Source organism: Cyprinodon tularosa, unplaced genomic scaffold (genome assembly GCF_016077235.1).
Source record: "Cyprinodon tularosa strain WSP-4 unplaced genomic scaffold, ASM1607723v1 ctg549, whole genome shotgun sequence".
Lineage (NCBI taxonomy): Eukaryota > Metazoa > Chordata > Actinopteri > Cyprinodontiformes > Cyprinodontidae > Cyprinodon > Cyprinodon tularosa.
The window spans coordinates 52256-79292 of NW_024039284.1; the positions used below are offsets into that span (position 1 = coordinate 52256).

Consider the following 27037-nt stretch of genomic DNA (forward strand, 5'->3'; position numbering starts at 1 on the left):
AGGACTGCGGTGAACATGAGAATGTCTGGTTCGATGAAGATGCCATTAGTGTAAAGTCATTTTTGAACCACTAAAACAGCTTTACATTGATTTTCTAAACATTAGATAAGCTCTGAGTAGAAAATGTTTGATGCATAATATCCTTTCACCTCCGCTCTCTGCTTCAGCGTTACACTAACCGAAGATGAAGGAAAGAAAATCCCCGGATCTAATGGTCCATAATGGCCGTCCTGGATGAAGATGCAGAATTTGATGAGGTTATGGGATCAGTTACACCTGCAGCTTTTTTGGTTGCAGCCAGATTACAGCTGGCTTGTTGGAGAGAAACTTCAGCATGTTTGGTCCTCAGAATACTGGACCAAAGACCCAGGAACCAGAATACTGGACCAAAGACCCAGGAACCAGAATACTGGACCAAAAACCCAGGAACCAGAAGACTGGATCAAAGACCAGGAACCAGAAGACTGGACCAAAGACCCAGGAACCAGAATACTGGACCAAAGACCCAGGAACCAGAAGACTGGATCAAAGACCAAGAACCAGAAGACTGGACCAAAGACCCAGGAACCAGAATACTGGACCAAAGACCCAGGAACCAGAATACTGGACCAAAGACCCAGGAACCAGAATACTGGACCAAAGACCCAGGAACCAGAATACTGGACCAAAGACCCAGGAACCAGAATACTGGACCAAAGACCCAGGAACCAGAATACTGGACCAAAGACCCAGGAACCAGAAGACTGGATCAAAGACCAAGAACCAGAAGACTGGACCAAAGACCCAGGAACCAGAATACTGGACCAAAGACCCAGGAACCAGAATACTGGACCAAAGACCCAGGAACCAGAATACTGGACCAAAGACCCAGGAACCAGAATACTGGACCAAAAACCCAGGAACCAGAAGACTGGATCAAAGACCAGGAACCAGAAGACTGGACCAAAGACCCAGGAACCAGAATACTGGACCAAAGACCCAGGAACCAGAAGACTGGATCAAAGACCAAGAACCAGAAGACTGGACCAAAGACCCAGGAACCAGAATACTGGACCAAAGACCCAGGAACCAGAATACTGGACCAAAGACCCAGGAACCAGAATACTGGACCAAAGACCCAGGAACCAGAATACTGGACCAAAGACCCAGGAACCAGAATACTGGACCAAAGACCCAGGAACCAGAATACTGGACCAAAGACCCAGGAACCAGAAGACTGGATCAAAGACCAAGAACCAGAAGACTGGACCAAAGACCCAGGAACCAGAATACTGGACCAAAGACCCAGGAACCAGAATACTGGACCAAAGACCCAGGAACCAGAATACTGGACCAAAGACCCAGGAACCAGAAGACTGGATCAAAGACCAAGAACCAGAAGACTGGACCAAAGACCCAGGAACCAGAATACTGGACCAAAGACCCAGGAACCAGAATACTGGACCAAAGACCCAGGAACCAGAATACTGGACCAAAGACCCAGGAACCAGAATACTGGACCAAAGACCCAGGAACCAGAAGACTGGATCAAAGACCAAGAACCAGAATACTGGACCAAAGACCCAGGAACCAGAATACTGGACCAAAGACCCAGGAACCAGAATACTGGACCAAAGACCCAGGAACCAGAAGACTGGATCAAAGACCAAGAACCAGAATACTGGACCAAAGACCCAGGAACCAGAATACTGGACCAAAGACCCAGGAACCAGAATACTGGACCAAAGACCCAGGAACCAGAAGACTGGATCAAAGACCAGGAACCAGAAGACTGGACCAAAGACCCAGGAACCAGAATACTGGACCAAAGACACAGGAACCAGAATACTGGACCAAAGACCCAGGAACCAGAAGACTGGATCAAAGACCAAGAACCAGAAGACTGGACCAAAGACCCAGGAACCAGAATACTGGACCAAAGACCCAGGAACCAGAATACTGGACCAAAGACCCAGGAACCAGAATACTGGACCAAAGACCCAGGAACCAGAAGACTGGATCAAAGACCAAGAACCAGAAGACTGGATCAAAGACCAGGAACCAGAAGACTGGACCAAAGACCCAGGAACCAGAATACTGGATCAAAGACCCAGGAACCAGAATACTGGACCAAAGACCCAGGAACCAGAAGACTGGACCAAAGACCCAGGAACCAGAAGACTGGATCAAAGACCAGGAACCAGAAGACTGGATCAAAGACCAGGAACCAGAAGACTGGACCAAAGACCCAGGAACCAGAATACTGGACCAAAGACCCAGGAACCAGAATACTGGACCAAAGACCCAGGAACCAGAAGACTGGATCAAAGACCAGGAACCAGAAGACTGGACCAAAGACCCAGGAACCAGAATACTGGATCAAAGACCCAGGAACCAGAATACTGGACCAAAGACCCAGGAACCAGAATACTGGACCAAAGACCCAGGAACCAGAAGACTGGATCAAAGACCAGGAACCAGAAGACTGGATCAAAGACCAGGAACCAGAAGACTGGATCAAAAACCAGGAACCTAATGACTGGATCAAAGACCAGGAACCAGAAGACTGGATCAAAGACCAGGAACCAGAAGACTGGATCAAAGACCAGGAACCAAAAGACTGGATCAAAGACCAGGTACCAGAAGACTGGATCGAAGACCAGGAACCAGAAGACTGGATCAAAGACCAGGAACCTAATGACTGGATCACAGACCAGGAACCAGAAGACTGGATCAAAGACCAGGAACCTAATGACTGGATCAAAGACCAGGAACCTAATGACTGGATCAAAGACCAGGAACCTAATGACTGGATCAAAGACCCAGGAACCAGAATACTGGACCAAAGACCCAGGAACCAGAATACTGGACCAAAGACCCAGGAACCAGAAGACTGGATCAAAGACCAGGAACCAGAATACTGGACCAAAGACCCAGGAACCAGAATACTGGATCAAAGACCCAGGAACCAGAATACTGGACCAAAGACCCAGGAACCAGAATACTGGACCAAAGACCCAGGAACCAGAAGACTGGATCAAAGACCAGGAACCAGAAGACTGGATCAAAGACCAGGAACCAGAAGACTGGATCAAAAACCAGGAACCTAATGACTGGATCAAAGACCAGAAACCAGAAGACTGGATCAAAGACCAGGAACCAGAAGACTGGATCAAAGACCAGGAACCAAAAGACTGGATCACAGACCAGGAACCAGAAGACTGGATCAAAGACCAGGAACCTAATGACTGGATCAAAGACCAGGAACCAGAAGACTGGATCAAAGACCAGGAACCAGAAGACTGGATCAAAGACCAGAAACCAGAAGACTGGATCAAAGACCCAGGAACCAGAAGACTGGATCAAAGACCCAGGAACCAAGACTGGATCAATTACCCAGGAACCAAAAGACTGGATCAAAAACCGGGAACCAGAAGACTGGATCAAAGACCAGGAACCAGAAGACTGGATCAAAGACCAGAAACCAGAAGACTGGATCAAAGACCCAGGAACCAGAAGACTGGATCAAAGACCCAGGAACCAAGACTGGATCAATGACCCAGGAACCAAAAGACTGGATCAAAAACCAGGAACCAGAAGACTGGATCAAAGACCAGAAACCAGAAGACTGGATCAAAGACCCAGGAACCAGAAGACTGGATCAAAGACCCAGGAACCAAGACTGGATCAATGACACAGGAACCAAAAGACTGGATCAAAAACCAGGAACCAGAAGACTGGATCAAAGACCAGGAACCAGAAGACTGGATCAAAGACCCAGGAACCAGAAGACTGGATCAAAGACCCAGGAACCAAGACTGGATCAAAGACCCAGGAACCAGAAGACTGGATCAAAAACCAGGAACCAGAAGACTGGATCAAAGACCAGGAACCTAATGACTGGATCAAAGACCCAGGAACCAGAAGACTGGATCAAAGACCAGGAACCAGAAGACTGGATCAAAGACCAGGAACCAGAGCAGACTGGTGGTTTCCTGTTGACTGCCAGCAGCTTCTACACTTTTAACTCACAAAATAACCCATCAAGCAGCATCTATCCTCTCTGCAAAAACATTCCACAAAAACAAACCAACACAACATTTTAGAAAATAAAATCCAATAAAGTTCTGAGCTTTTTTTTTGTTCTTTTTACAGAGTCTGGGCTGAGAACAAGGCAGTGGACCCCCGTTAGCCTTAACGATAATCAGGTCTTCCAGTTTGATTACAGAAACATTATTTTAGGAAAACAACATGTTTCGATGAGAAAATAAAGATATGATTCACCTTCTGCTCCGTTTCTGTTTCCCCGGTTCTACAGGAAACAGAAACTTTTGGCACCAGAAACCGAACTGAAATCAAATTGACTGAATTCAGATCATTTAAATGAAATACACCAGTTTGAAAATGAATTTCAGGAAAGTGAAGCTGAATGTAATGGTTTGAAACTAAATATATATATAAGTTGTTATTTAATTTCAGTTTGAAAATGTTTTTTGTGTCAGACAGCCAGGTTTCCTGAACCACAGAATAATCATACTCAGGCGGGGGCCAGCGGGGGCCAGTGCCCCTGTAGATCATGCCCTGGCCTCTGTACTGAAGACAAAATATTCAAAGAAATTCTACTGATGATCTGCGCTGGAACAGACATGCTTACTGATAGATCCGCTGCATCTATCTCATTTTCTTTCCTTTAAAAAATTCTGTTTTCCTAATTATTTCAGAACAATAAGGTGATAGCTTCAGTGGGATTGAGAAAGCATCCCGGCTTTCATCTGCTAAATGTTTTATACAAATAAAAAATATTTTTACAGCTGAATCTATCAGTTTTACTTTTAGCTCTAAAACAGCAATTTTAACTGAAATTTAACTTTAACTTAAAAATATGTAAAATTAATTGATGAATTGACTTAATAATTGACCAGATAGCTTTATTTGATCTTTTAGATATTTATAGAGCTACATTTTTTAAGTTAGTTTTTGCTATGCTAAGGGGTTTTTATTTAATCCAAATGAACATTTTCAAGCCAGAAATAAATATGATCAGTTTGTAGACACAGAATTTTAATTAAACCTTATTAATTAATTGAAATTTCTCTTAACATATTTTAATTCCTTGCTCTGTCTTTTAGTTTCATGCTTTTCTGGGCCCCCATGAAAACACGCCCCCCGTCCCAGTCTGCTCTAGAACCGCCTCTGCAAACAGGTAAATAAAAGACTGATCAGTAATTATTAACGATAGCAAAGCTGATGCACCTTTCATCTCTAGTATTTGAGTGAAACTAGAAATAATCGAAGCTGTTTGACACTAAATGAGCCTTAATTAGTTTAATTCAGGGTTAAAATGTAAATAATCTCCTAATTAGACTAAAGTTTATAAAAGTTGATGTTTAATGAGGATCAAATGAAAGCAATGCTCCATGTTTTTGTTTTGAAAGGCATTCTGTGATATTTGGCTTTTTGAACTATGATGATCAGAAGGATGGAGCTGCTGCTGGTTGCTGATGGAGCTGCTGGTTGCTGATGGAGCTGCTGGTTGCTGATGGAGCTGCTGCTGGTTGCTGATGGAGCTGCTGGTTGCTGATGGAGCTGCTGGTTGCTGATGGAGCTGCTGCTGGTTGCTGATGAGGAACCAGCAGCTCCAAAAGGAGCAAATTGTGCAAAACTGTTGAAGCGCGTGAGGCATGTAATGCGGGTCTGCTGCAGGTAGACCCCCCCCCCCCCTCCCCCTCCCCCCCCCCCTCAGAATGGGGGGGTTCCCCCAGAATAACATAGAACTTCTCCTTCAGTAGAATTTATGTTGTTCTATTATATTTATGTTTTTTTTTTTTTTACCAACCTTGTTCTGGGTCCCAGTTTACTTGCTTTGTCGGATTTTCTATTGGAAATTTCATCTTTGGTCCGTTTCCTTGGCAACCGTGCGGGGAAATGTTCGGCGTGGATCCCGGATCCAGAACCAAAGGAGGAGAACCGAGTCACGACGCGCAGGGTTCGCCCGCCGCCTTCCCCGCAGCCCGGTTCGGTTGGAGAGCAGCGCTGAGCGCATCGACACGCCGCATTGTCTGCCTCCAGGAGAGGCTTCCTCCTCCTCCTCCTCCTCCTCCTCTTCCTCACCCCGCCTTGCGTGAACGCAGCGCGTGCAGACAGGATGCTTCCCGCACCCCCCCTCCGTGGTGTCGCACCGCGCGCTGGTCCGAGCCACTGTGGGATAAAGTGGTTCGGTCCAGCTCCGTTTTTACGCACGCCTCTGAGCAGCAGCCTGAGCAGCGGGGGGTGGATGGTGGATGGGTGGAGGCTCCACCTGCTCGCACTCTGATCTCATCTTTGGGTTTTTTAACCAACCGGTTCGTTTCATCTGCGGATCCAGAAACATTTACTCACTTTTTTGGGTCCAAACAGGATCTTCTTCTCCTCATCTGTAGGCAGGAGATGCGCACATGGCGCACAGCGGTACAATCCACCGCAGACGCTCTATTACATCATTCACGTGGGGAGGGGGGATACAGACCACTAACCTTCTGTGACCCATCACCATCCTGATCCATAGGATTCCCTTTCTGATGCGGTCTGCCTGTTAGAATAAACTGCTCTCTCATCCAAACAACACAATCATTTATTGGCTGGTTTATTTTAAAATGGTGATTTATTCATTAAAACAGTCCAGTTCAGTTCAGACTTGGATTAGCTAAACATGATTCTCCTGCTGGACCAGCAGGTGGCGATGATGAGAAACTTGGTCCATTAGGGAAGATCTGCATGATGCTGATGGAGGCTTGGCTCCATCAGATCCACTGAGCAGTCAGAGGCTCCTTCCTCCTGACTCAATGTGTGGAACAGGATCAGGAACAGAAACAGGATCAGGAACAGAATCAGGATCAGGCTTAGAATTAGGAACAGGATCAGGAACAGAAACAGGAACAGAATCAGGAATAGGAACAGAAACAGGATCAGGAACAGAATCAGGATCAGGAACAGGATCAGGAACAGAATCAGGAACAGAAACAGGAACAGGAACAGAAACAGGATCAGGAACAGAATCAGGAACAGGAACAGAAACAGGAACAGAATCAGGAACAGAAACAGGAACAGAATCAGGAACAGGATCAGGAACATGATCAGGAACAGAAACAGGATCAGGAACAGAATCAGGAACAGAATCAGGAACAGGAACAGAATCAGGATCAGGAACAGGATCAGGAACAGAAACAGGAACAGGAACAGAAACCGGAACAGAATCAGGATCAGGAACAGAAACAGAATCAGGAACAGGATCAGGAACAGGATCAGGAAAAGAATCAGGAACAGAATCAGGAACAGGATCAGGAACAGGATCAGGAACAGAATCAGTATCAGGAACAAAATCAGGAACAGAATCAGGATCAGGAACAGAATCGGGATCAGGAACAGAATCAGGAACAGGATCAGGAACAGAATCAGGACCAGAATCAGGATCAAGAACAGGATCAGGAACAGAATCTGGTAGTTTAACACAGTAGTTTAACACACATCTCTGCAGCTTCTCTACTGTTACCCACTCTTTACTCCATCCAGACAGTGTCTTGCCCACGACCAAAATCTAATAAATTAGCAAAGATTCCCAAAGGAGTAAATCATGATAATCTAATTAAAATCAAAATAACTCCAATTGGGGAAAAAGTTAAAACAATTAAATGCGGTCTGTTTAACATAAGATCGCTTTCCTCTAAAAGTCTGCTAGTTAATGACTTGATTTGTGATAATCACATTGACTTGTTTTGCCTTACAGAAACCTGGCTGCAGCAAGAGGATTATGTGAGCATAAATGACGCAACTCCTTCAAGCTATTTAAATTTTCACATCCCCAGAAGTTCTGGGCGAGGAGGAGGAGTAGCAACAATCTTCGAGTCTGACTTACTGATTACTCCCAAAACAATTAATTCCTACAACTCTTTTGAACATTTAACCCTTAATTTCCCTGATCCAAATTTCAAGGCAAGAAAACCTCTTCTTTTTGTAACTTTGTATCGTCCACCAGGTCCTTACTCTGAATTTTTAGATGAGTTTTCAGAGTTCCTTTCTGATTTGGTATTAAATACTGACAGGGTCATCATAGTGGGAGATTTTAACATCCATGCTGACATTGAAGGCGATAGCTTAAGAGCAGCCTTTAATGTTATCTTAGACACTATTGGCTTTGTTCAAAATGTGAATAGTCCCACGCATTCTCATCTTCATACTTTGGATCTTGTGCTGACATACCGCATAGAATGTGAAGAAATAACAGTATTTCCTCACAACCCTGTCCTCTCTGACCACTTTCTAATAACCTTCAGGATTACTTTAACAGAGTTCTCCTCCCCCAAAAGAAGGTTCAATTTTAGTAGATCTTTATCAGATAGTGCAGTTATAAATTTTAAAGAATCTGCTTCACTTTCTCTCTGCTCTGTGTCACTGAGCAGTGCTGCAGAATGCAAAAGCTTAGCTTATTCCCCTTCACAGGTTGATGATTTTGTTGAGGGGGTTGCTAGTTCTCTGCGTATTGCCTTAGACAACGCAGCTCCTTTGAAAATGAAAACCGTTAAAAATAGAAAGCTTGCTCCTTGGTTTAATGCAGAGCTGCGTACTTTGAAGCAAAATGCTAGGAAACTGGAGAGAAAATATCGCTCCACAGGCCTGCGAGAGTCCTTCCTAGTCTGGAAAAATGGTTTACTGCTGTATAAGAGGACCCTTTGTAAAGCAAGAGCAGCATACTTCTCCTCAATAATAGAGGAGAATAAGAATAATCCTAGATTTCTTTTTAATACAGTTGCCAAACTCACCCAGAGCCATAGCTCTGTTGAACCGTCCATTCCACCTGCTCTTAGCAGCAATGATTTTATGGGATTCTTTATAAATAAGATTGATCTTATTAAAAATAAGATCATAAGCACTCCTCTATCCGCGATTGTACCTGAGGTAGTCATGGAATCTGAACCGGGTTTAGACTGCTTTGATCCAGTTGAACTTTCTGAATTAGCAAAATTATTGTCTTCATCTAAGCCTTCAACTTGTATGTTAGATCCAGTTCCAACCAGGTTATTTAAGGAGGTATTCCCTTTGATCTCCTCCTCCATTTTAGATGTGATTAATCTATCTCTGTTACAGGGATATGTACCTAAAGCTTTTAAGGTTGCTGTAATTAAACCTCTGCTTAAGAAACCGTCTCTTGACCCAGATGACTTGGTCAATTATAGACCTATATCCAATCTTCCTTTCTTATCCAAAATTCTTGAGAAAGTAGTTGCCAAACAAGTTTGCGATCACTTCCACCATAATGAACTTTTTGAAGAGTTTCAGTCTGGCTTTAGAGCTCATCATAGCACTGAAACAGCTCTGGTGAAAGTCACTAATGATATTCTCATGGCCTCAGATAATGGACTTGTATCTGTGCTCGTCCTGTTGGATCTAAGTGCTGCATTTGATACAGTTGACCATAATATTCTTTTAGAAAGACTTGAATATTTTGTTGGAATTAAAGGAACAGAACTAGACTGGTTTAAATCTTATCTATCTGATCGAATTCAGTTTGTTCATGTTAATGATAGATCTTCAACACGCTCAAAGGTTACCTGTGGAGTACCACAGGGATCAGTGCTAGGACCAATTCTCTTTACTTTATACATGCTCCCAATTGGTAGAATTATTAGACAGCATGGGATTAATTTCCACTGTTATGCTGATGATACCCAGCTATATCTGTCTATAAATCCAGATGAAGCTAACCCATTACATAGATTACAGGCATGTCTGAAGACATAAAAACCTGGATGACTCTTAATTTTCTGCTTCTGAATGCAGACAAAACAGAAGTTATAGTCTTTGGACCAGAGTCTCTGAAAAAGAAACTGATTAGCCAGTCACTTCATTTGGATGGGATTAAACTGATTTCAGATAATAAAGTAAAAAATCTTGGTGTTATTTTTGATCAGGACCTGTCATTTAAATCCCATATCAAAGAGGTTTCTAGAATTTCCTTCTTTCATCTGAGGAACATTGCAAAAATTAGAAATATCCTGTCCAGGGGTGATGCTGAGAAACTAGTCCATGCATTTGTTACTTCAAGGCTGGACTATTGTAATTCTTTACTATCAGGAAGTCCACAAACTGTAGTTAAAAGCCTTCAGCTGATCCAAAATGCTGCAGCCAGAGTTCTAATGAAAATGAAAAAGAGAGATCATATCTCTCCTATCCTGGCTTCTCTTCATTGGCTTCCTGTTAAATCCAGAATAGAATTTAAAATCCTCCTTCTCACATATAAAGCCTTAAATGGCCAAGCTCCATCTTATATCAGAGATCTGATTGTTCCTTATGTTCCTAACAGAGCACTTCGCTCTCAATCTGCAGGTTTACTAGTGGTTCCTAGAGTTTCTAAAAGTAGAATGGGAGGCAGATCTTTTAGTTCTCAGGCTCCTCTCCTGTGGAACCAACTACCAGTTTTAGTCCGTGAGGCAGACACCCTGTCTACTTTTAAGGCTAGGCTTAAAACTTTCATTTTTGATAAAGCTTATAGTTAGAGTGGCTCAGGTTATCCTGAGCTATCTCTATAGTTATGCTGCTATAGGCTTAGACTTTTGGAGGACATAGGGACCCCCATTTCATCATTCTGCTTCATTCTCTCTCTGTTCTCCTATTCTGCAGAATCTGTTAGTTCAATCTCTAACCTTCTGCTCTCTCTGCTTTTCCTCAGAGTAGCTTTGGAAAAAAACATCAGCTCTGCTGCTTCTATCAACACCCTTGTTAATAGATGTTGGAGATCGGCCTGTTTTCCAGTGTGGTCCTGTTTCTCTGACCGTGACTGAGTGGATGTGCTCTCTTCGTCCTCTGGCATGGGAGCTGCCTTGGAGCTCGTCTGCCTGGCTGTGTGTTTCCTGGACGGGGCCGCCTTTTACAGCTGCTTGTATCTCTGCTTCTGTCTCCTTGAACCCCAGTGGGCCTCAGCAGATGGCCGCTCACACTGAGCCTGGTTCTGCTGGAGGTTTCTTCCTGTTAAAAGGGAGTTTTTCCTCTCCACTGTCGCTACAAGCATGCTTAGTGTGGGGGATTGTATTTGAGTCAATGAGTCAATGCAATCAACTGGTTTTCCTTAGATAGAAAACTTTGTATCAATTTGACTGTATGATCTGGTTGAACTGTAAAGTGCCTTGAGATGACATGTGTTGTGAATTTGGCGCTATATAAATAAACTGAATTGAATTGAATTGAACAGGAACAGAATCGCGATCAGGAACAGAATCAGGAATAGAATCAGGAACAGGATTAGGAACAGAATCAGGATCAGGAATAGAATCAGGATCAGAAACAGAATCAGGAACAGAATCAGGAATAGAATCAGGAACAGGATCAGGAACAGAATCAGTATCAGGAACAAAATCAGGAACAGAATCGGGATCAGGATCAGGAACAGAATCGGGATCAGGAACAGAATCAGGAACAGGATCAGGAACAGAATCAGGACCAGAATCAGGATCAAGAACAGGATCAGGAACAGAATCAGGATCAGGCATAGAATCAGGAACAGCAACAGGATCAGGAACAGAAACAGGATCAGGAACAGAATCAGTATCAGGAACAGAATCAGGAACAGAATCAGGAACAGAATCGGGATCAGGAACAGAATCAGGATCAGGAACAGAGACAGGAACAGGATCAGGAACAGGATCAGGAACAGAATCGGGAACAGAATCAGGATCAGGAACAGGATCAGGAACAGAATCAGGAACAGGATCAGGAACAGGATTAGGAACAGAATCAGGATCAGGAACAGAATCAGTATCAGGAACAGAATCAGGAACAGAATCAGGAACAGAATCGGGATCAGGAACAGAATCAGGAACAGGATCAGGAACAGAATCAGGAACAGGATTAGGAACAGAATCAGGAACAGGATCAGGAACAGAATCAGGATCAGGAACAGAATCAGTATCAGGAACAAAATCAGGAACAGAATCAGGAACAGAATCAGGATCAGGAACAGAATCAGGAACAGGATCAGGAACAGAATCAGGACCAGAATCAGGATCAAGAACAGGATCAGGAACAGAATCTGGAACAGGAACAGAATCGGGATCAGGAACAGAATCAGGAATAGAATCAGGAACAGGATTAGGAACAGAATCAGGATCAGGAACAGAATCAGTATCAGGAATAGAATCAGGAACAGAATCAGGAACAGAATCGGGATCAGGAACAGAATCAGGAACAGGATCAGGAACAGAATCAGGAACAGGATCAGGAACAGAATCAGGAACAGGATCAGGAACAGAATCAGGATCAGGAACAGAATCAGTATCAGGAACAGAATCAGGAACAGAATCAGGAACAGAATCGGGATCAGGAACAGAATCAGGAACAGGATCAGGAACAGAATCATGAACAGGATCAGGAACAGAATCAGGAACAGGATCAGGAACAGAATCAGGAACAGGATCAGGAACAGAATCAGGATCAGGAACAGAATCAGTATCAGGAACAAAATCAGGAACAGAATCAGGAACAGAATCGGGATCAGGAACAGAATCAGGAACAGGATCAGGAACAGAATCAGGACCAGAATCAGGATCAAGAACAGGATCAGGAACAGAATCTGGAACAGGAACAGAATCGGGATCAGGAACAGAATCAGGAATAGAATCAGGAACAGGATTAGGAACAGAATCAGGATCATGAATAGAATCAGGATCAGAAACAGAATCAGGAACAGGATCAGGAACAGAATCTGGAACAGGAACAGAATCGGGATCAGGAACAGAATCAAGAATAGAATCAGGAACAGGATTAGGAACAGAATCAGGAACAGGATCAGGAACAGAATCAGGATCAGGCATAGAATCAGGAACAGGATCAGGAACAGGATCAGGAACAGAAACAGGAACAGAATCAGGAACAGAATCGGGATCAGGAACAGAATCAGGAACAGGATCAGGAACAGAATCAGGAACAGGATCAGGAACAGAATCAGGAACAGGATCAGGAACAGAATCAGGATCAGGAACAGAATCAGGAACAGAATCAGGAACAGAATCGGGATCAGGAACAGAATCAGGAACAGGATCAGGAACAGAATCATGAACAGGATCAGGAACAGAATCAGGAACAGGATCAGGAACAGAATCAGGATCAGGAACAGAATCAGTATCAGGAACAAAATCAGGAACAGAATCAGGAACAGAATCGGGATCAGGAACAGAATCAGGATCAGGAACAGAATCAGTATCAGGAACAAAATCAGGAACAGAATCAGGAACAGAATCGGGATCAGGAACAGAATCAGGATCAGGAACAGAATCAGGATCAAGAACAGGATCAGGAACAGAATCTGGAACAGGAACAGAATCGGGATCAGGAACAGAATCAGGAAAAGAATCAGGAACAGAATCAGGATCATGAATAGAATCAGGATCAGAAACAGAATCAGGAACAGGATCAGGAACAGAATCTGGAACAGGAACAGAATCGGGATCTGGAACAGGAACAGAATCGGGATCAGGAACAGAATCAGGAATAGAATCAGGAACAGGATTAGGAACAGAATCAGGATCAGGCATAGAATCAGGAACAGGAACAGGATCAGGAACAGAAACAGGAACAGAATCAGGATCAGGAACAGGATCAGGAACAGAATCAGGAACAGAATCAGGAACAGGATCAGGAACAGAATCAGGATCAGGAACAGAATCAGTATCAGGAACAGAATCGGGATCAGGAACAGAATCAGGAACAGGATCAGGAACAGAATCAGGAACAGGATCAGGAACAGAATCAGGAACAGGATCAGGAATAGAATCAGGATCAGGAACAGAATCAGTATCAGGAACAAAATCAGGAACAGAATCAGGAACAGAATCAGGATCAGGAACAGAATCAGGAACAGGATCAGGAACAGAATCAGGACCAGAATCAGGATCAAGAACAGGATCAGGAACAGAATCTGGAACAGGAACAGAATCGGGATCAGGAACAGAATCAGGAATAGAATCAGGAACAGGATTAGGAACAGAATCAGGATCAGGAATAGAATCAGGATCAGAAACAGAATCAGGAACAGGATCAGGAATAGAATCAGGAACAGAATCTGGAACAGGAACAGAATCGGGATCAGGAACAGAATCAGGAATAGAATCAGGAACAGGATTAGGAACAGAATCAGGATCAGGAACAGAATCTGGAATAGAATCAGGAACAGGATTAGGAACAGAATCAGGATCAGGAATAGAATAAGGAACAGGATCAGGAACAGAATCAGGAACAGGCCACCATGCAGACAAAACAGGAGCGTTGCTCTGCACTGCAAAAAAAAATTCCATCATTTAAATCTATTTACATTTATGATGAAGCACGTTCATTTTTCTTGGAATTAGTGTATTTTCCTGTAATCTGAGCAGGTAGGTCAGATGGAGATAGAATGAGAAAATATACCTTTAAAATAAGAAATGATTCTATGGTTGGATTTAAAGTTTTAAATGAATGATTCTTTCCAAGGGTTAAAATCTTCATTCCTCTGACAGATTATCTGACTTTCCTGCTTATTTTAGAAATAAACTTGCTTCTTTTAGGAACCATTGCTGCTTGAACCTATTATTAGCATTATTTATTGAACTATAATCTGTGATTCTGTTGCTGAAAAGTTTTTTTCTTTTTATTAGAAACTTTTCATTTGCCTTATGGTTTATCTTTTCTATCACTGTGGTACAAAAACTGTCCTCTAACTACGAGTTCATATCTTAGATCCCAAAAGATCCTTGAACTTGTTCTGAGATTGATTCAATGGAAGATCCCCACTTTTCCTGGCTGGTCCATGGCTGGTCCCCTGAAATTCCTTTTTAAACATCAATCTTTGTACTAAAAATTTTTTTCTGTCATGATTTGAGGACATTAAGATCTAAAGAGAAGCGCCATCTCCTGGTCAGACCCTGTAATTCAGTGAAAGGGTGGAGTCAGAGTGTAACAACATGCAGGGGAGGGGGTCACTGCAGTGGCTGGAAGTTGGAGGGAGTTTGCTGCCATTCGATGGTGTTTAACTGGGAAGGGCCATTTTGAATGGCTGCTATTGTATCTTAATCTGAACAGATTATGTTTGATTATTAATCTACTTTTGAGAAGAATCTACTAACCCTAACTAGAATGGCTCTGCCAAAAAATGGAAGCCCTGAGGTGAACGATGGGTGGCCTAATGGTGGTGTGTTCAGGGACATCTTCCTCTGACGCCTTTTAGCTTCACAGAACTTTGTTTTTTGTTCTTTCACCTTTGAGGGAATCTTCTATCAGCTGATGAGACAAAATGAGAACTTCTTGGAGCGCGTAAATGTGTGCGGAGTTCCACAAGGCAGCTGTCTTGGTCCCTTTGCTTTACAGTATTTATGTGAATAATGAGTCATATGTGTTGCATAAGGTCTGTATATTGACATAACATTGCCTCTAATTTATGAGATGTTCCTGCTCATTTCACTCAAAATATTATTAATATGTAAAGACCAGGACATTGTTTGATCTAAAGTAACACCCAATCGTTTAATCTTAGTCACCTGATCTACAGATTGGTGGTTTAAATTCAGATTTAGCCTTGGTGCGTCTCTCATGGCATGTTTAGAGCCAAACATCATAGAAAACATTCAGTTTTACCCTGTTCTTCCCCCAGGGGAGGATTTACCATCAGGCAATAGGCATCCCTCACACCAAGCATGCTTGTAGCGACAGTGGAGAGGAAAAACTCCCTTTGAACAGGAAGAAACCTCCAGCAGAACCAGGCTCAGTGTGAGCGGCCATCTGCTGAGGCCCACTGGGGTTCAAGGAGACAGAAGCAGACATAGAAAAAGAAGCATAGATACAAAAGGCAACTGTCAACCAGCTCCACAGGCGGCCCCGTCCAGGAAACACACAGCCAGGCAGACGAGCTCCGAGCCAGCTCCCATGTCAGAGGATGAAGAGAGCACATCCAGTTAGTCACAGTCAGAGAAACAGGACTACACTGGAAAACAGGCCAAGCTCCAACATCTAGAAACAAAGGTGTTGATGGCAGCAGCACAGCTGATATTTCTCTCCAGGATGGAGTCACAGCCAAACAGGAACAGACCAGATGAAGCTACTATGAGAAAAAGCAGAGAGAGCAGAACGTTAGAGATTGAACTAACAGATTCTGCAGAGTGGGAGAATAGAGATAGAATGAAGCAGAATGATGAAAAAGGGGTCCCTATGTCCTCCAGCAGTCTAAGCCTATAGCAGCTTAACAATAGAGCAGAGGAGTGGCAAGAAAATTTTATTAATTGTCATTATTTACCTACTTTTATCAGTAATTATTTTGCATAGAATTATATTTTATTGTATTTATAAATACTAATATCTACATAAATTTAAATTTTAAAGTTTTTATTAAAATTGTTATTTATCTATGATTAATCTTCTCTTTACCCCATAAAACACAAAATCAAATTCTGAAAGGAGCATGAATTCTGTATTTATCATCTTTAATGTTAGTGTATTGATGTGCAGAATTAACCACAGTGTTTATGTTAAGTAATTGTTAATATATGAAAAATTTAAATGTTTTCCCACTAATTGTATTAGAGGGAAACAAATGGTAGGGGTGGCCACGCCCCAATCAGTTCAAACAACTGATTGCATCATCACAATATATATATATATATATATATATATTTTTTTTTTTTTTTTTTTTACATTCAGACACATTTAAATAAAAACAATAAAATATTATTTTAAAAGGCAGAACCAGAAGAAATCTCTAAGACAGCCAATCAGATTGACTTAATTTCTGTTATTTTATTTCATATCATTTTTACATTAGGTGATAATTTTAAGCAAGAAAGATTCAAAGTGTGGAAAAAAAAAACAGAAAGATAAAGTTTTCGCATCTGTGGAATGGAGAGCCTGTTTGGAGCATTTCAACCGGGTCTGTGCTCCCCGTCTCCCCCTGCTGTACAGTCGCCGTCATTACAGTCTCTGAAAAAGCCTCCAGTTCAACAGTTTCCCTCTGCTGCCACCTGCTGCTCAACAAGCAGAACTGCAGAACTGCGCCAAACGTTCAAAACTGTTTCCTGTTTACTGCTTCGCTTGATTAAAACAGAAAAATGGAGATGTTGTTATAGGAATAACCTGGAAATTAAAAAAACACAGAAATAATAAATAACAGGAATAGAAAGCAAAACAAACAACTAAGTAATTAAACTATGATGTAATATTTAGTACTCTATATGACTGTGTTCTACTATTTCTATGTATACCTGCCATCTGACAAGACCTACCTGCTGTAATTTCTGATCTAATAACCTCCAAACTTTGTCCTGATTGCTACTTGGTGTTTATATGATGATGATGATAAGCAGTGGTAACTGTGACTAAGATTTTCATTAAATAAGCCTAACATCTCAGTGGAGATGTTGGAGGGGGATGGTTTGGAGAGGAGGGATCATGGATTCTCTGGAGCTTCCAGATAGAGAAGGAGCAGAGGAAAAAAGTGAGATTAAGGCAGATTAATGATTGTGGCTGTGCCAGAATCATGCATCCTATTAGAAGAATCAGAACTACAGGTGGATCACACATAAATTTAATATCTATGATCTTCTGTATTTCCACAGTAAGAGCAAACACCTGTTTATATTTAATCCCAGTTTAAATGTAGTTTAGATTGATTAGAGAGAACAAACTGAACCATGTAGACTGAAGGACACGGCAGAGCATTCAGGGAGGAAACAGTGGAGAATTAAACTGAATCATCAGTTTTTAAACTTGTTTTATTTCAAAGTTCACCATATAACTTTTTTTTTTTTTTTTTATGTTGCTGCTTTATCACCTTAAAGTCTTTTAGGGGTTAGAGTTTTCTTAGTGTAGTTGAATCCTGAGGAATTTTACTGCAGGAAGTGACGTCATTTGAGTCTAAATCGCTGTCGGTGCGTTGATTGGCCACTAGAGGAAGCCCTTTTCCCGACTGCTGCCGTGGGGTGTGGACACGATAAGGGCGTGTCACAGTGAAGACGAAATACCAAAATAAAGATCACATGTTGGCCCCAGATTCTCTGTTTTTGTTTTTCGGCTAGAGAGAAACAGCGCCCTCTGGTGGACGGCCAAAAAATGGCAAAAACACCAGAGTCTCCGGACTGAACCATTCAGGCAGGTGGAGGGAGGACAGGCGAGTCAAAAAGTTTTGTTTAATCTAAAAACCCAAATGTATTTAAAAAATAAGAAATAAAATGTGTGTTTGGCATAATTTGGGTTAGATGAGTAGTTTAGTGGCTGTTTTCCTGCGGTCTGTTTTGTCCCCTTCTTCCTGACTGGAAGTGGTTCGGTCCAGTAGTGAAGGCGAAGCTCGGTTTGTTTTCCACGACCAGGAGGATCAGACGGACCGAACCTGCCGCCATGGCTCTGTGCGGACGCGTCGGAGCCATGGCTTTACCCAGCGAGCTCATCGTCCACATCTTCTCCTTCCTGTCCGACCGGGACAAGCTCCGCGCCTCGGCCGTCTGCTCCCGCTGGAGGGAGTGCCTCTTCTACCCGGCCCTGTGGACCGAGCTCCGGCTGCGGATCGGCGGCTTCGGTTCCGAGGAGACGCCGAAGCTGGACTTCCTCATGCGGAAGTTCGGCTCCTTCGTCCGGGAGCTGCAGCTGGAGCTGGCGCCGGTGGAAGGGAACCTGAGCCCGGAGCGTCCCCCCGGCGGCCCGGAGGTAGACCAGCAGCAGCTGCCGGAGCGCTGGAGGGCCGCCATGGCCGCCTACTTGGAGCAGGTTCTCTGCGTGTTCACCAGCATCCGGAACAACAGGTAATGTTCTGCTGCAGGGAGGGGGGGCAGGTACTGCTGGCCGCCATATTGGTTCGGTTTGCTCAAGATTTGGATCCCTTAGTGGAACCGGCTGGAGTTACGTAATCATGTCGGTCTGTGAGGACGACGGAGAAGTTAGCTTCCGACTGATCACTAAAGGGTCATTTCATCTTTTTAAGAAACCGACTTTGATCTGCTCTAGATCCCAGAACCTCCTTTGGTTCTAGGAACCAAAACCGCCTTTGATCTGCTCTAGAACCCAGAACCGCCTTTGGTTATAGGAACCAGAACCACCTTTGATCTGCTCTAGAACCTAGCACCACTTTTGATTCCAGGAACCAGATTCACCTTTGATCCTAGAACCCAGAACTGTCTTTGATCTGCTCTAGAACTCAGAACTGCCTCTGATCCTAAAACTCAGAACCAGAATCACCTTTGATCTGCTCTAGAACCCAGAACCGCCTTTGGTTATAGGAACCAGAACCACCTTTGATCTGCTCTAGAACCTAGCACCACTTTTGATTCCAGGAACCAGATCCGCCTTTGATCCTAGAACCCAGAACCGCCTTTGATCTGCTCTAGAATCCAGAACCGCCTTTGGTTCTAGGAACCAGAACCACCTTTGATCTGCTCTAGAACCTAGCACCACTTTTGATTCCAGGAACCAGATTCGCCTTTGATCCAAGAACCCAGAACTGTCTTTGATCTGCTCTAGAACTCAGAACTTCCTCTGATCCTAAAACTCAGAACCGCCTTTGATCTGCTTAGAATCTAGAACCCAGAACCGTCTTTGATCCTAGAACCCAGAACCGACTTTGATCCTAGAACTCGAAACCGCCTTTGATCTGCTCTAGAACCCAGAACCGCCTTTCGTTCTAGGAACCAAAACCGCCTTTGATCTGCTCTAGAACCCAGAACCGCCTTTCGTTCTAGGAACCAAAACCGCCTTTGATCTGCTCTAGAATCCAGAACCGCCTTTGGTTCTAGGAACCAGAACCACCTTTGATTTGCTCTAGGACCTAGCACCACTTTTGATTCTAGGAACCAGATCCGCCTTTGATCCTAGAACCCAGAACCGTCTTTGATCTGCTCTAGAACTCAGAACTGCCTCTGATCCTAAAACTCAGAACCGCCTTTGATCTTCTCTAGAACCCAGAACCGCCTTCAATCCTAGAACCCAAAACCGCCTTTGATCTGTTTAGAATCTAGAAACTAGATCTGACTTTGATCTGCTTAGAATCTAGAACCCAGACCGCCTTTGATCCTAGAACTCGAAACCGCCTTTGATGTGCTAAGAATCTAGAACCCAAAACCGCCTTTGATCTGCTTAGAATCTAGAACCCAGAACTGGAAGTCCTCTTTCTTCCAGCTCCACAGGCAGCAGCAGACAGGCTGTTGGAACTGAATGAAAAACTGAAATAATTCTTCTTCTTCTTCTTCTTCTTCTTCTGCTTCTTCTTCTTCTTCTGCTTCTTCTTCTTCTTCTTCTTCTTCTTCTTCTTCTGCTTCTTCTTCTGCTTCTTCTTCTTCTTCTGCTTCTGCTTCTGCTTCTTCTGCTTCTACTTCTTCTGCTTCTTCTTCTTCTGCTTCTGCTTCTTCTTCTCCTTCTTCCTCTCCTCCTTTTTCTCTTTGTCTGAAAATAAACCCGATTGTTTTAGATCCAGATGATCCGACTGTGAAGCGGATCAGAAATCAGTTTTGGGTCGATAATTGGACCGATGATTTTAAACATAGTTCTGATGGAACATGATGTGAATTATTTTAGATCCTAGTTTGGGTTTTGAAATCATGAATGATCTAATAATGTTTTTGTAGCGTAACGTTTTGCACTCTGATTCATTTTTTGAGCTTAAAATTGTTTCTTTGGAAGAAATAAAGGAAAAGGAATTTTTTTCCCAAACAGTTTTAGATTAAATTTAGCGAGACTGAAGTTATATTTATCAATTTGTCAATCAACAAAAGTTCAAATATCTTTCATCCTATCAGTTGAAGGGTTCAGTCTAGGTTTCATAGATCTATGTGTTCCGTTTCTTTAACCAGAGCCTTTAAATTCAGCCCTTTAGTTTCAATGTGACACCGACTTCAGCCTGTTTGCAGTAGAGCTTTTAGCCAGCATGCTTCTGCAGAGACGGTTCTGTGTGTTCTAGGTCTTTGTTAGGAACAAAGCAGAGGGAGTTTCTGTTGGTTCTGACCTGCTGACATCAGCGCTGACCTAGAACCCCTCTGGGTAGATAGCACCTGTCCTTCTCCTGTTCCTCTCAGGCTCCAGAACCTTCCAGCGTCACACAAACTGGGCCTCATTCTCATTCAGGGGTCACTTTGTCTACTGGATGACGGGGGGGGGGGGGGGGGGGGGGGGATTCATTGCGGAGGCTCTGCTGGACGACGTCCCTCTGGGGTTGATCGGTCTAGTTAAAGTAATCAAAGCTGTTTAGGCTTCTCAATAGGGTCCAGTTCTGGTTCTGAATGTTTGTACTGATCATTTTAACGAATCAAAGAGAAGAGATCCCGGTGAAGACCAGAACCAGGGCTCAGCGGTTCCTCTGGAGTCGGTATCAGCCCTTTCGTTTCTTGATCTGTTTGTTTCTTGAGATTTCTTGAGATCAAGACATTTCTGTTTCTTGAAATGTCTTGTTAAATTGAGGCTGGTGTATCTTTGCATTCGTCAGAAATCGGTTCGATATCAGAGCTGATGAGGATCACCTGAGAGCAGAGCGCTGATAGAAACGCTGCACTTCCTGTTTAAAGGTTGGGTTACAGAGGGACAGCAGGTTCAAAGGTGGCTGAGGGATGCCATCACCGTGTAAAACCCTGAAGTTAGACCAGGAAACACAACAGAGATGCTGAAACAACAGAGAGGAGGAACGCAGCAACTGAGGGTAAAGAAAAGCTGCAAACTGGAACCAGAGAAGAGCTCCAGACCACCAGGGGGAGACAGTCATCCGCTGATTGGACCAAATGTTTCTGGGAAGGAATGTGAAGACGTTTTCCTCTGAATCTTTAAAACATAGGCTGTTTCACTCTGTGTTCTTGTGTGTCCTCGTGAAACGTCTTCAGCCTCAACTCTAGAACTGTTCCAATTCACTCTTAACAAGAAGACAGAGAACGGACAAAGTTCCCGGATGTTGTTCTGGCCCCTCCCTCTTTACCCAGCATGCATCAGAGCAGACTTGTCCGTCCTCCAGACGGACAGACTGTTGTTCAATAAAAGTATGTTTTAATATAATTTGAGGCGAGAATATTATACTTTAGCGTCACTTTATCGACCATTTAATAATTTAGTGCGGAATAAAAAAAAATCCAGATGTTGAGAGGACCGCTGCAACCAGCAATGCTCCAAGGCTAATCACAGCCAGGGCTAACGTTAGCCCGTCTAACCCTAACCCTAACGTTAGCCCGTCTGCAGTGGCCAGAGCTAACAGTAGCCTGCTGCTGCAGCCAGGGCTAACGTTAGCCCGTCTACAGCGGCCAGAGCTAACGTTAGCCCGTCTAACCCTAACGTTAGCCCGTCTGCAGTGGCCAGAGCTAACAGTAGCCTGCTGCTGCAGCCAGGGCTAACGTTAGCCCGTCTACAGCGGCCAGGGCTAACGTTAGCCCGTCTAACCCTAACGTTAGCCCGTCTAACCCTAACCCTAACGTTAGCCCGTCTGCAGTGGCCAGAGCTAACGTTAGCCTGCTGCTGCAGACGGGCTAACGTTAGCCCTGGCTGCAGCAGCAGGCTAACGTTAGCCCTGGCTGCAGCAGCCCTCTCTTTGATTGTTTTATTTGACTAAATGTTCATTTGTGTTTATCTAACTGAGTTCATTATTATTGCCCCACTAAATGAAAATGTTCAATATCTATACAACATCTATAATTAGTGGATCCTTGGCCTGGAAAACATTGAAGACCGCTGATCCAGAGACTATTAATAACAGGAGGTGAAATGCAGCTCTAGACTCGCTTTAAATGTGGTGATGTCATCAGTACGCTTCTGTTCCAGTTGACCCAGATTTATCCAGACTTTCCTGGGTTCTAGTCAAGATCGGACTTGGCGAGGACACGAGTCTGTCCTGGCGTTCCTGTGAACCGAGAAATGGCCATTTCCTCTGACCCTCCACTTTATGGCTCTAATGAGGGTCTGCTCTCAGGCGAGCCGATGATCGTCTCCCCCTGGTGGTCTGGAGCTCCTCAGCCCTGATGAACTCTTTTTCTCCGTCATATTTTTGTGTTTTTTAGCATCATCTCTAAATGTTTTTGTCTAACTTTCTGAATTTGCAGTGAAAGCCTGTTTTCTCCTGGCATTGGCTCCTCTCAGCCACCGTAGTTTTCTGGAGTAAAATGCCTTCATTAAACCTTTTTCTAACATTTCACAGTCAAACATCTGGAATGAAAGCAGAACTGCAGGGTTGGCGTCACGGTGCCGGGCAGCCGGCCTGGACTCGACCCCGACGGAACCGAACGAATCCAGTTTATTCAAACAGAACCAGGAGGGTCCCGGTGTTCCTCCATCACAATAACAGGTTTGTTGGTTCGTCTGCTTCTCCTCCAGGAACCTCCAGAGGCTGAGTTTATATGGAGACACCTTCATCCTGCAGCAGGAGGGACTGTTGGACAGCGCCAACCTGCATCAGATCCACCAGGGGGACAAAAAGATCAAAGAGTAAGAATCAGCTCCTGTTGGCTTTGACCATTAGCTCACCAAGCTAATGATGCTAATTGAACGCTAAGGTCACGCACGGCTTCGCTCCTCGGGGGGTTTATCTTCACATCGTTGTGGAGAAGTCCTGGGCTTTAACTAGACCGCTTCATTTGATGAACCAGTTTGATCCAGATCCAGTCGGACTCTGATCTGCTAACGTTAGCCCAGGAAGGCTAACGTTAGCAGAGCTGCTTTTTATTGCATTACATGCGGGTTAGCGTTAGCACTGCGTCGCTGCCTCAGAGTTTTCATGAGCAGCTCTACATCAGATATCTGCTGGGACAATCTGATCTTCTGCTTACTGTATTAGCTAGAGCTAACGCCGTTAGCGGAAGCTAAGGTAAAGGCAACATCAAATCAGAGGATAATGAAGGACCGTTTAAAGTAGCTCATCGTTCTGATAAATCAGAGAAAATGTTTGATCCTGATGCTAACCGCTAACAGCCTCAGTTAGAACCTGGAGCTCCTTTAGCGTAACTCTCCATCAATGTTAGCATCTCGTAGCAGCAGCTTCTTTAGCTAACTCTTCCCTCTTCCTCCGTCCGGTGGATGTTCTGAATCCTGGTTCTTGTCCTTCAGAATCCAGGAGCTGTTCATGGAGCTGCTGTCCAACAGCCGCCAGCTGCGCTGGTTGTCCTGCAGCTTCATGCTGGGTCTGCTGACGCCGCGCTCCTTAGCCCGCCTGTCCAACCAGTCCGCCGAGACGCTGCAGCACCTCAGTTTCCTGGACCACCAGCAGGGTGAGTGCGCCTCCTGCTGTGATGGGTGAGGAGCAGCGGCGGCAGATTGTCTAAGCATCCAGCCTTCCTCCTCTCCTCTTCCTCAGGGCCCCTCGTCTCGCCGTCGGAGCTCGATCGGCTCTCCAACCTCCACTCCCTGGCTCTGGATTTTCCCGACTTCTCGTCCGAGCTGTGCGCTCTGCTGGCGTCTCCACGCAGAGCTCCGCTCCACCGCCTCTCCCTGCAGCTCAACGGCGCCGCCCTGGAGTTTAAATCGTTAGAAAGCACGGCAAGAGAGGACGACTGGAAGGCGCTGGTAACTACACCTGTTTTCAGCCGTCTGTCTGTGAGCCCAGAGTCGTTCTAATAGACTCCGCCCCCCCGCAGGTACGGGTCAGCGCTAACCTGCGGGTGTACATCATGGCCCTGGAGGTGGACAGCTCAGAGCTCCTCAGGGTCCTAAAGCCCAGCCTGCCTCTAGAGCGCCTCCACCTGGACAGCTACAGCACGCTGGTGACCGATGCCACGCTGGAGCTCGTCTCCCAGCAGTACAACAAAACCCTCACCCACTTCCTGCTGCTGAGGGACGGCCCTGGCTTCCCCGACCTCAGCGTCAACCGCAACGAAGACCCGCTGGTCCTGCTGGCCTGGAGGTGCACCCAGCTGGCTGTGCTGGTGATACACGGTGAGCTGATGTGAGGTGAACGGATGAAGGTCGGAGTGAATGTGACGCCGCCGCCTACGAGGAGAAGCAAGAGGTGAAGCTAAGCTACTGTTCCATGGCGGCACATCACCTGTGATGTTTAATTAATAAACACCTCAAGCTTTTAACAAGCTAAACGTGAACAAAGTAAAGAAAAAAGATCATTAGTTGCCTTCATAGAGTGTTTCTCTCTGCGCTCATCAGCAGCAGCTCTGCTCAGATTCCACTTATTTTAGGATATTTTTCGGTTTTGGGGGAATCCAGAGTTTCAGCTGAAACAGCAAAATAAAAGCTTCTCCTTCACAATAAAACAACACGGTCAACCAGTGGCTACGTTCACGCAGGACCCGATACGAATCTGATCTGTTGAAATGTGTCTGAACGGCCAGGTCGCATTCATCCCACCTGAACGCCATTAGTAACTGAAAAAGAAAGACGACCATCATGGCGGATGATGATGATGCAGAGAGCAGTCTTTTTTTGTTTGATTCATTATTTAAACGGCAAATTAAAAAGCCTCATTAAACGTCTTATTGAATACCTCATTGAACGCCACGTGTTTCACATTCGTACCGTCGCATGAAACTTTCAGGCCTTCGTAAAAATATTTATTTATGGCACTTTAAAGACCTGATTAAAATCCCTCATCAAACATTTCTTTGAATGCGTCATGAACCGTCAAATACATCTCAGAAGGTTGTTTATAAAATGCCTCATTTAATGCCTTAAGCCGGGCGAACGCTGTATGATTTTTATTTTTTTTTTAATCCAAATACGTCGTCTCCTTTTCTTTTTAGGGCTTTCAGCGTAAAATTTCCCAAATATCCAAGGCAGCGCGTTTCACTCTAGTGAGCTTCATGTTCCTCTGCTACTGGTTTGGCTTCCAGATAGACGAGTCCCAGTAGCGCCATCTCACTGCGGAGCTGAGTCCCACCTGGTTTTTAGACGTACAGCGTGAGCAGGCAGATCGCGTTGGGTCGAACATGCACAGTGAGCTGTGAACTGGCACTGTACGGCGGGCTGTAGATGCGTGCAAAGATTGAAAAAATCGCTCAGATTATGCCCGGCTTTGTCGATGCCTCATTGAATACTTCTTCAACGGCGTCGTTCAGCCCCTCAGACACCTCATTAAAGGCCGCAGGTTTGTGCCGCGCTTCACTTTTTTTCTCGGTAAAACAGTTTCTTAGAGCGTTGTGTACTTTGGCTGACCTTTCTGTGTGGGTGGAGCCATGACAGGCGTGACACCAGTTAGTCCTTCTTTTCTAGCAGACTTTGAGACACCTCTTGTCCATAACCCTCATCAGGTAAGCTTACAGACATGGCGATGCAGGGAAGCGGCTAAACGCCTGTAGTGTTCCGAACGGCAGCGTGTTTCCCAGAAGTTGTGACGTCTCTCATCTCTGCAGGTTACACCGTCTGGTCCCACAACCTGGTGGCCATCTCCAGGCTCCGTGGCTCCTGTCTCCGCGTCCTCACCGTGTCCGAAGAGAGCATCGACTTCGACCCGGACCAGTCGCTGTACACGGAGGGGGACCCGGTCCATAACCTGGTGAAGGAGGTGTCTCTGGGCCTCGGCCGCGTCTGGCACCCGTGCCTGGACTCCAGCACGGTTCTGTCCGAACCCACCCAGCATTTCCACCGCGAGCTGCGTGCCTTCAGCGCCGGCATGTAGACTGTGTGTGTGTGTGTGTGTGTCGGGGGGGGGGGGGGGGGGGGGGGGGGGGGGTGCATAGACCGGACCAGGTGGACCGGCGGCATACAGGCAGAGCCGAGCCGGACCGGACATCCCCTACTGGATCGGTTTGATTTGAGGTTTTAAAGTTCAGCACAAAGTCATGAAACCAGATCAGTCTGCAAAGATGATCCGGTCCGGTCCGGTCCGGTCCGGTCCAGTGTGGTCCAGTCCGGTCTGGACTGGACACAGTTTGGTCTGCACTCGTTTCCATCACCCTAAAGACCTACAGAGCCTCTCTGAGACTCTGAACCCCCCCACCCCAATGTGTTTTAGCTCATAACCCCCCCCCCCACAAAAAAAGTGTTTGAATGCAGATTTCTGCTCCCAGACCAGCAGGAACCGGCAGGAACCAGCAGGAACCGGCCCGTAGAGCTTTGTTTGGCAGCAGGGAGCGATCTGATTGGCTGTTTGTTCATTTACTGTTTTTAAGGTCATAGG

The 27037-nt window shown here is 44.8% G+C and overlaps 2 protein-coding genes across 3 annotated transcripts in view; one reads left to right on the plus strand and one right to left on the minus strand.

The window, feature by feature from the left end:
• Window positions 1-6496, minus strand: part of kcnk10b (potassium channel, subfamily K, member 10b) — a 29078-nt gene extending 22582 nt beyond the window's left edge. Inside the window, exon 1 of one of the 2 annotated variants that reach the window (XM_038304940.1) lies at window positions 6358-6496. In XM_038304940.1, the coding sequence (XP_038160868.1) occupies window position 6358 (1 nt within the window). In that variant the 5' untranslated portion in view covers window positions 6359-6496. Of the gene's footprint in view, window positions 1-5815; window positions 6269-6357 lie in introns of those variants that run through there. The other variant, XM_038304939.1, reaches the window with a different exon arrangement.
• Window positions 6497-18267: 11771 nt separating this feature from the next.
• Window positions 18268-26749, plus strand: LOC119796418 (F-box only protein 33). The gene is made up of 6 exons (XM_038304935.1): window positions 18268-18761; window positions 23293-23403; window positions 24022-24182; window positions 24269-24477; window positions 24549-24846; window positions 26271-26749. The coding sequence occupies exons 1-6, from the start codon at window positions 18361-18363 to the stop codon at window positions 26534-26536; spliced, it is 1446 nt and encodes a 481-aa protein (XP_038160863.1). The 5' UTR covers window positions 18268-18360; the 3' UTR covers window positions 26537-26749.
• Window positions 26750-27037: the final 288 nt, after the last annotated feature.

What these genes read in the sequence shown, in the direction of transcription:
- LOC119796418 (XM_038304935.1), top strand. Translation starts at nt 18,361, where the DNA reads ATGGCTCTGTGCGGACGCGTCGGAGCCATGGCTTTACCCAGCGAGCTC. An exon ending in GGGGACAAAAAGATCAAAGA is followed by an intron (nt 23,404 to 24,021) that starts GTAAGAATCAGC and finishes CTTGTCCTTCAG; the next exon opens with AATCCAGGAGCTGTTCATGG. An exon ending in TTTCCTGGACCACCAGCAGG is followed by an intron (nt 24,183 to 24,268) that starts GTGAGTGCGCCT and finishes CCTCTTCCTCAG; the next exon opens with GGCCCCTCGTCTCGCCGTCG.